At 46.7% G+C, this 10291-nt stretch overlaps 1 protein-coding gene across 1 annotated transcript; it reads right to left on the minus strand.

Annotated features, from left to right (window-relative positions):
• Positions 1–1042: 1042 nt before the first annotated feature.
• SMCP (sperm mitochondria associated cysteine rich protein) lies at positions 1043–8366 on the minus strand. The gene is made up of 2 exons (XM_055113774.3): positions 8239–8366; positions 1043–2540 (listed from the first exon to the last, which is right to left on the minus strand). The coding sequence occupies exon 2, from the start codon at positions 2518–2520 to the stop codon at positions 2170–2172; it is 351 nt and encodes a 116-aa protein (XP_054969749.1). The 5' UTR covers positions 2521–2540; positions 8239–8366; the 3' UTR covers positions 1043–2169.
• Between the last annotated feature and the right edge of the window lie 1925 nt (positions 8367–10291).

The raw sequence follows: 10291 nt of genomic DNA on the forward strand, positions 1-10291 counted from the left end.
GGCGGGTGAGTCAGCTCATCTCGGCTGTCCTTGCACAGGGTGCAGATCCCAAAGCCCAGCTCTGCCAAGATCTTGCCCAGCCGCATTGGGCCTGGGGATGGTGGTGAGGCCCAGTGTAGCAGGACTCTCATTGACTTCCACCGATGAGTTGGGGGGCGATGCCAAATTGGAGGCTGGTGCCATGGGAGGGTGGAGGTCTCACCTTGGAACCCCAGTAGTCCCTGGAGCATGACAGCCTGTGGAGGCTCCCAGGGTGGAGAGCAGGGCACCCACCACCCAGGCTGCGAAGAGTAGCAACCCTCCAATTACTGCAGCAACCACGAATCCCCCAGGACCAGCTGGATGGGGCACGCGGAAGCCTTCAGAAGCCCAAGATCTCAAGATTTCTCCCATCTGGCCAGATTCTTGGAATGACCTGAACTTGCAGGTCGCTACCTACTTCAAGAAACTCCTAAATTGTGCTGCATCACTTCTCCTGAAAGTTTACATGCAAGGAATGGGGTTTTGCCCTTTGCAGTGTGGGAATACAAAATAACTCAGAGTTGCCATGACCCAGAATAGAAATAGAGTGGCCCATTTTAGATGCTTCGTGAAAATCTGTTTACATTTTGAAATCTGAACCTTAGCATTCACAAAAACTTTGGAGAGATGGCTGCCTGCCCTCCTAGAGAGAAAAATAAACTACTTCCAACATAACTTTTGTAGGACTATGAAATTCTTCCAATTTCTCCCACAAACTAAACAAAGTGCAGGAATATTTTGTGTTCCACCGCTGCATTGTTGCTAGGGAATCTCTATTTTGAAATTCCAAGTAATTGAAAATGACTTTCATAGACCCTAGATGGTACCAAAATAGAAACTGCAGTTTTGAGCTTCTTCTTATATGCAGTGTTTAGTAGGTAGGGGAAGACCTGCTTTGAAATAATAAACTCTCAGCATAAAAAAACAAACCTACTGTGTGATTACATAAAATTCTTGAAAACACTAATTTGAAGGGACAAAAGTAGACCAGTAGTTTTCTGGGGATTGGTGGACAGGGAGAAGTATGAGAGAGAGTACAGAAGTGCACTCGAAAAATTTTAAAAGTGATATGTTAATTACACATCAAAAAGCAGTAAAAATGGAAGTTTACAAGTGTGCTTAATGAGGCTGATTTCTCTATTTCTACCTGTCTACCTGGACTAGTGGGGGTGTGCTTGGGGACAAATTATTGGAGGATGATGTCTTCTTTAGAGGGAAATAGGGCCTTGTGGCTGAGAGGAGTTTGAAAACTATGCACACTGAATAGCCACTCGGTGTCGGACCCTATGTCGGGCACTTTAAATGAATTATCCCTTTTAATTCTCATAAAAAAATCTTTGAGGGAAGTACCATTGTCTTCATTTTACACACGAGGAAATAGAGCCTCAGAAACACTGAACCACTTGCTTTAAGATTGCTACTCTGTGACTGAGGAGCCAGTGCTGATCCTGGAAGATTTCGCTCTTTGCCGCCAGCCACTGTGCTTTGCTGAGTCCTGGGGACTCTACCTCCATCTAAAATCTCTGGATGCGGGGGTGGAATCACTCCAAGGGACTTACATATTTTTGCTTGGTCTGGAGTGCAATGTGGTACCCAGGGACCCAGAGGAATTAGGATTCTTGCACTTTGAGTGACCAATAATCTTTTTTTTTTTTTTTTAATAAGGACTGAAGGGGTTCCTGGAATGCAGGACTTTCATTTTAAAACCAAGATGAGTCAGTCAACTACACTCCAGCTCAGCAGAGGTTTTGTTCTTCAGGATGCTAGTTCTTGCTCCTTGGACCTCCAGGACATGCCCATAATATTTTCTTGGGCTCTAGGCCAGGCTGGTGAGATGGTTTCACAAGTAAGTAAAGGAAAAAACGGAGGCAATGTTCTTTTTATTGCTCTTTATTTCTGTGCTGTCTAAATGTCAGGATCACTAGGAAAGATGATTCTAGCCTCTTCATCCTCCCATTTCCAGATGGAGGCCTCCCTAGGGTAGGGAGCTATGATGGGAAATAGGAGCCTCTCATTGGGTGGAAATGGTAGTCACTGTGAAAACTGCTTCTCTAAACACAGGTCTAGCTTGACTCTCAGTAATCCCCCACCCTACAAAGTGAAAGGCATGGCCCCAGGGACTTCTTCTTTGTTTGACTTCTTCTGCTCTCATTTGCTTGGCCTGGACTCATTTTGTGGGCTATGGGGCTGCTGCTGGGTTTGAGAGCCCTTGTCCTGAGTTTGCGGTGAGTTGGGCTCAGACTCCATGTTAAGGGGTGAGACTTCAGGCTTGGTCTCCAAACCACAGCACCTGGCCTGAATGCAGCATGGGGGCTTTGGCTGGCAGCAGTGATTGTGTTTTGGTGGGCAGCATTGACTGCCTTTTGGCTGGCAGCACTGGTTCTGTTTTGGCGGGCAGCATTGATTGCCTTTTGACTGGCAGCACTGGTTCTGCTTTGGTGGGCAGCATTGATTGCCTTTTGCTGGGCAGCATTGACTATGTTTTGGCTGGTCACACATCTTCTGAACACTTGGAGGTACTGGAAAAAGAAAAGAATATTCTCATCAGAAGGAAATCTGGGTGCCTGCTTTCATTTCCTCCTTTCTTGACACCCAAATACATCCATCTTCAGGATAATGACTCAGACCAGGGTTGAGAAAGCAGAGCTGGATCCCTCAGAGAGGCCAGCCCCATAATTCTACCTTTGCATATGCCAGTGTGTTTGTTCCTTACTAGGTAGTCATTTGTCAGATAAAGAATCAAAAGACCAGAATATGTAAGCAATGTGAATAAGGTCCCTTAGCTAATGAGCAAACAGTTTGACCCTCAGTCTCCAGATCCTGAGTCAAGTGTCAGGCACTTCACAAACATCAGCTAATGTTATAACGGCTACCAGCCTGAGGTAGACATTTTTAGTCCACTTCACATCGTATGAGGACCACTGAAGTTCAAAAATCCACCTCAGTTCCTTGTAAGTGATTCAAGCCAAGCTCTATCCCACTCCAGAGCATGTCCTTGTTCTTGTCTCTAATGTGGTACCCATGGACCCAGGTGCAATGAAACTCTTGCACTTAGAGTGACCAACTGTCACACGCTTCCTGAATGCATCATCTTGTCCCATGCACGGAGCACTGTGGTGGTTACAGCAAGATGAAATGAAAAGTACAGTGCTCTTGGCATGGCAGGACTTGAGTTCCAGGCCTGGTTTTGCAACTCCCAAGCCTAAGGGATTGTGCAGTTCTCTTCATCTCTCTGGGCTTGTACCTCTTCCTCTATAAAGGGGCAGTCGTGGGAGTGAGGAAGGGGGAACTGGACCTGGTAGGTGTCCTCAAACTCAACCACTCAGCAGTTTTATAATTTCCTGATTCTTCCAGGTATAGAGAACACCCAAACAACTCTTGCTTTACTTCTATCTACCCATCTTCCTCCTCCCAGGAAATCCAAGCTCTCCTGGGAACGTCCCTGGGCCTCAGCCCAGGTATGCAGCCCCTGGAGAAGCCCCTAATGGTTTCCGCCCTGGTCCCTCCTATGGCACATGATGAGAGGATGAACGCTACTGTTGTGGTCCCAGAGCAGAATAGAGGGTCTAGAAGTGGCCAGGAAACAGCAGACAGTAAGCAGGTTGTTATCTAGCCTCCTCAAGGAAATGTAAAAGCAGGGGAAATGAGCCTGTACCCCCTCTGGGGACTCAGCTCGCAAAGCTACAAACCCATGTCAGGGAGGTGCCAGGCCTGTCAGAGCCCTGTCACCGGTAGGGGAGGATGGGTGTGGGATTTGGAGTGACAACTGCTGAGGTGAGGTGGCAACCACCTTCCAGCCTCTGGCATCCTTGGGATTGTGAGAAAAGCCTCTGGCCCAAATTAGTGGTTTTTTGTTTTTGTTTTTTTTGAGATGGAGCTTCGCTCTTGTCACCCAGGCTGGAGTGCAATGGTGCGATCTCAGCTCACTGCAACCTCTGCCTCCCAGGTTCAAGCGATTCTCCTGCCTTGGCCTCCGGAGTACCTGAGATTACAGATGCCTACCACCATGCCCAGCAAATTTTTGTATTTTTAGTAGAGATGGGGTTTTGCCATGTTAGCCAGGCTGGTCTCGAACTCCTGACCTCTGGTGATCCGACCACCTCAGCCTCTCAAAGTGCTGGGATTACAGGCGTGAGCCAATGTCCCAGCCCCCAAACTTGTTTTTTAAACTGAGCCAGTTACTGCTGTGGGCTTTCCACTAAGCACACACATGCCCATATCTCTGTGAGAGTGTGTGTGTGTGTGCACGTAAGTGCATGTGGGCATGTGTCCATGCATAATTATAGGTACACAGAGAGAAGAACTTGAGGTTTGTGATGATGGCTGTTTAACAAATTGAGATTGCTTGAACTTTCTCATGAGTCTTTACAGTTAGAGCCAGTGTGAATAGCTCCTAGTAGGGGCCAGCCTCTGTCCTGGCCTTCTCTATCCTGCTGGGTGCTCCCTACTTGCCCTCCATCCTATCCTGACCTGCTGTCAGGCTGCTTCCCCATAGCCCTGATCCAAACACTCTCCCTGATGTTTAGAAAGCCACATCTCTAGTCTTGTCCTCTTCTTTTGTGTCCTGTAGATAGAGGGACTCCTGGGGACAGTAGCTACAAATCTCTCCTCACATTAAAGTCTTTCTGGGGGAGGGCCGGACGCGGTGGCTCACGTCTGTAATCCCAGCACTTTGGGAGGCTGAGGCAGGCGGATCACCTGAGGTTGGGAGTTCAGAACCAGCCTGGCCAACATGGTGAAACCCTGTCTCTACAAAAAATACAAAAATGGGCATGGTGGCGGGTGCCTGTAATCCCAGATACGTGGGAGACTGAGGCAGGAGAATCGCTTGAACCCAGGAGGTGGAGGTTACAGTGAGCTGATATCGTGCCATTGCACTCCAGCCTTGGCAAGAAGAGCAAAACTCCATCTCAAAAAATAAAATAAAGTAAATAAAATAAAATAAAATAAAATAATTTCTGGGGGTTACCCCATGATATGGTTTGGCTCTGTGTATGTACCTCACAAAATCTGATGGTTTTATAAGCATCTGACATTTCCCCTGTTCTTACTTCTCTCTCCCATCACCATGTGAAGAAAGTCCTTCCCCTTTGCCTTCTGCCATGATTGTGTTTCCTGAGGCCTCCTCAGACGTGGAACTGTGAATCGATTAAACTTCTTTCCTTTATAAATTATCCAGTCTTGGGTAGTATCTTTATAGCAGTGTGGAAATGGACTAATCCACCCCAGTAGGACAAAAATCTGTATCATCCTCTCCTGAAGGTGTGCAGGATTCTCCAGTCAGGTGGTTGCTAAAGGATGCCTGTCAGATGACCTACTTTGCTATCTGAATCACCCTTGTGACTTTATAGAAGACCCAGGGCTGTGGCTATCCTGAATGATGGGTGACATGCTCTTAGACTCAACCCTTTTTTATCTGGGGATTCACCTAAATCCAGTTCATAGTGTACAAACTGGGTCCCATTGAGCCAGGTGTGGCCGACAGCGCCACCCACTAGAAACAGTAACTTTCAGACTCACACGTTGGACCCAGCCCCAGCCCAGACTCTCTTCACTTCCACTTTCTGAACCACTGGAGCCTCATCTCAGGGTTTCTCTGTGGGAAGGAGGCCCCTGGCATATGCCTGAGAAGGCTTGGGCATATGCCAGGGGCCTCCTTCCCACAGAGAAATCCTGAGACTTTCTCTGGGAAGGAGGGGAGCACAGTGCTACCTCTTATAAGGACCCCTATGTTTGAATCTCCTGAGCTAGAGCATTAGGGTGAGAGAAGATTGGGAAGGAAGAGTTATCTCTTAAGGCCCTACTACCTGGTATAAACCTTTCATGATCCTAAGTCCCTGGCTATATGGCTGCAGCCTGAACTGGGTCAAGGGCAGTTCCCACCTAAAAAGGGGAGAGTGACTTGGGTTAGGATGTTGGCTTTAATTCAGTCATGACTCTATCTCTGCCAGTTATTCCTGGATTCATCCTATCTTTCAGGAAAAGGCCCCTGCTTCCATTTAAGAGGAAGACACTGGAGCAAAGACTCCTAAAGGATGGGGGTGGGGACAAGTCACCCCATTGCTCCTTCTAGGTCAGAGGAAGCTTCAAAGAGGCTGAGGTGGCAGATACAGGCCCTGCGATGCCTTGACTTGCCCGAGAGAGAACAGGAAGGAGAGAGGTGAGCAATGGAGAGGCACACCAAAAATGGAAATAAGACGGAGACAGACCAGTATAAACATAGGGAAGAGGTGAGAGAGTACAGGGCCATGTTCTCTACCACCTTTGCAGTGTTCAAAGCTGTTTGACAGGAAGTGTATGTGTGTCCACACGCACACACAAGCACACACTTGGGTGCCCCTGCAGCTGTACAGTGGTGAATTTGGGTGTGCCGGGGTATGCAGGGAGCCCAGTATCTGTCCGTATCTCCTTGTTGTTTGAATCTGCTCCCTTAGGTGTCAGACCTAAGACTAGGTTTTGAGAGGGACGAGGGAGGAGTGAGCCCCTTCTGTTTTTATTTTCTGTTGTTCCTCTCTGTGTTTATTTTTGCCTTTTGCTGTTTTTTTCCCTCTCTTCCTCTCTATCAATCTCTGGTCTTTCATCCTGTCTCTATCTTTCTGTCTTTTGTCTCTGGTTTACCTTTCTCTACTCTGAAGGTCAGTGCCCTGAATTGACCAAAGTGCAGAGTCTCATCACCACTTGGAAGTCCAGTTTGTTAGTGTCCATCTTTACAAGTCCAGACTGAGCTGTTTCTACAGAAGCAATTCTCATTCCAGTGATCAGAGGTGCAGAGGCATCAGAGGCACCTGGAGCCCAGGTCCAGGGGCTTGCCTCACCAGTCCCACCAACGTCCCCACTCCAAGCATGTCCCCCATAGTCAGATCCTGGGAATAGGTCCTGAATGTGGAGGTTGTGCAATATCAGAGAAGGACAGCAGGTTAGAAACCAGTCTTGTTGACTGTAGCATAGGGAGGGCAACATTAAGTCCTTCTGCAACCTCACCCCCGTGGATGCAGGTCCTGCCCCTCTGAGCCAGTGCTGTCTCCACTGTCTTCCTTCTGCCTGGTGAATAGTATCTATATCCTCCACTTTCAGAACCCTGGCTCCTGTCCAATAAACCTGCCTCCTGGATCCCTCTGCCTCCTGCAAGAGTTTCTTCTTAAGATTCTCTCCTTGGCCGGGCACAATGGCTCACACCTGTTGTCCCAGCGCTTTGGGAGGCTGAGACGGGTGAATCACTTGAGGTCAGGAGTTTGAGACCAGCCTGGCCAACATGGCAAAACTCCATCTCTACTGAAAATACAAAAATTAGCTGGGTGTGGTGGTGTGCACCTGTAATACCAGCTACTTGGGAAGCTGAGGCAGGAGAATCGCTTGAATCCGGGAGGTAGAAGTTACAGTGAGCCGAGACCTCACCACTGCACTCCAGCCTGGGTGACAGAGTGAGACTCCATCTCAATAAATAAATAAAAATAAATAAACAAATAAATAAATATTCTCTCCAAGCTCCATTTCCCTTCCTTCCCAACCATGCTGTGCACAGCCTGCCTCAGGAAATCTGCCTAATCATGTCAAACACTTGTGGTCCAAGGCCAGGGCCATCTTGCTAGCTCTTATTGCTCTATTCAGAGAGGATTGATACAGAGCCCAAACCACTAGGAGGGCCCTGGCAAGGCACCTTCTCCCTCTGCCCACCGGCCCAGCCTCATGTCCAACCACTGTTCCCTCAGGCACCAGACTGGCTCAGAGCAGACACCTGCTGAATTTTCTCACCTCTTTCCAGGTATTTGAATGTGCTCTTTCCCAACTTCCTGGGTCTCTGTCCCCACATGCTCACTGAATATCGTTCAAACCTGAAGTCTCTGCTTACACATCACTCCTCGAGGAAAACTTCCTTAACCCAAAGCCTCCATCTCCCTGAAAGGCTTTCTTGGATCCCCTGTACTTCCCATTACATTTTTATAGTGGTTATTATTTCCCCAATTGTCTCACTTTTGTGGTCTGTTAGTTCCATGAGCACAGACATTCTCACTATCCCCACCCCCAGTGGCTCCCATGTCTTCCTCTTAAATAGAAGCAGGAGCTTTTTCCTGAAAGATAGGATGAATCCTGGAATCCTCTCATCCAACACACTGAATGGCATTGCATGGGTCTCAGTAGGTAAATACGTAATGAATGAATGAACACATGAAAAAGCTATGGAGAGAGGACCCAAAAGACAAGGTTTCTCTGTGTTACCTGGTCTGGCCACACACTTCTCAATTCACAATTTCCATGCTTGACTTCTCATGACTGATTCCAGTAGATATTATTGATCTTCCTCAGCAGCCTAGTGAGTCCATGACTATCAGAAGCCAAAGCCTTCTGAGCCAGATGGGTTCCCTTCCCTGCTAATGCCAAGATTCTAAGCCTCTATGACACCATAATTCTCTCCACAGGACTCTATGCCTAGCTCACTCACTAGCGCCCCCTGCCTGCTGGAGAGTCTGTCTCTTTGGTTTCTTTCCTGAAAGATAAAAAGAAAGCTCCCTAGCTAAACCATAAGCATGCAATAACCTAAAACACAAATCTGTATTGATTGTCTCCTATCTACCAGGCTCTGTCCTAGAAAGTGAAGTGTAGCTCAATGGGATGTAGTTCCCATTCTCAAAGATCTAATTCAATATGGAGGCAAGTCAATAGCCAACAATACCATGTGATAATAATGATGGTAGGATAAGCACAGGGGTCAGGTTTGGGGGTCAGATATGCTTCCTGGAGGGAGTGATATTTAAGCTGAGACTTGGAAATTGGAAATAGGAAGTTGGACATAGGGGTGTGTCTGGGAGGACATTTTCAGATCCAGAAATGTGAAAGTATAGGCTATTTGGTGGAAAAGCTCAGTGTGGCTGGAGCAGAGTGGGGAGTAAGGAGAAGGGGGAGATTCACCTACCTAGGCAGGTAAGGCTGTGTTGGTGAGGACCTTTATGCCATAAGAAAAAGAGTTTGGACTTTATCCTGAGGACAGTGGGAACCACTGAAAGGTTTTAAACAGGGGAGAAACTGGGATGCCTTAGGGGCCAGGACCCTATTTTATTCACTTTGATATTCCCAGTGTCTGGCTGAGCAATTGGCACATAAAAGATTCTGAAACTGAATCAATTGAATAGTGAATTGACTAAAATAGTGATAAGAGAGAAGCATTTCATTATGTTTACGCTTTCCTTTTCTTCCTGTAGCATGGCCTCTTTGAGGACAGTGACTAGGAAATTCTGTTCTTCTGGGAAGCATGCCTGCCATAAACATTTGTAGGACACCAGGCAAGAGCACAAACAGAGGCTTCTGACCCCTGTGGTTCACCCCTGGTTCTCTTCCTACTCTCTGGCTTCATCTTGTGCCACGAGGGACCTCGGGCGTGCATGAGTGTAAATATCCTAGTCCATACTGTCCATGTTCTTTTCATACATGGATCTCTCAAACTGCCCCTCTCTTGGTCATTGAGACCTAGAAGTGAGCACAGTATTGGCTGTTTGAGTCTTCAAGAGGATAGACACATAAAGGTGATCTCAGGGCCAGTTGACAGAGATTTCTGGGGTCCTGGATAGCTGGAGTGAGGGAGACAGCAGCTCTGGGCCTGTACCCTGGACCTATCAAATCATCCTATGGGGGTGGGTCATGGCTGGAGGAGAGCCAGAGAAGGACTCTTTAAAGTCTGAAGTCCAGGACAGAACCACCTTGGCCAAAGGGTAGCACTCTTGGGAAGTATGTGAATTGTGCTTTTCATTCTATAATAGCCTATTCAAGTATTTCTCTTTTACTTGTCTTCTTCAAGTCTTCATGCTTATAATTATCTCTAAAATTTATTCTCAGTAAAATGTCTGCTCTCATTCACATCTTCCAAAGTGTCTAACATTGTAGTTGGGACCAAAGCCTTAATCTATAAGAATTAAGTTCTTTCTAGGAAGAGTACAGAGAGGGAGAGAGAGGTAGAGTGAGAGAGAGAGGTGGAAATGGCCAACAAATCTATGAAGAAATGCTTATTCATAACTAAAGGAATGCAAATCAGAAGATCAATGAGACACTGGCTTTTCTATGACAGTCTGGCAACAAATATGAAATTTTGATCACATTAGTTATTAATGAATATGTTGAGAAACAGGTATTTTCATATTCTGTTAATGAGATTTCATTTTACAATCATGTAATAGGATAGTATATAGCTAATAAAAACATAGAGTCCAGTTGTAGATGATGCTATGAAAAATTCTCCCAACTATGTAATCAAAGAAAGCAATCCAGTAAACAATATGTT

Source organism: Pan paniscus, chromosome 1 (assembly GCF_029289425.2).
Source record: "Pan paniscus chromosome 1, NHGRI_mPanPan1-v2.0_pri, whole genome shotgun sequence".
NCBI classification, from domain to species: Eukaryota; Metazoa; Chordata; class Mammalia; order Primates; family Hominidae; genus Pan; species Pan paniscus.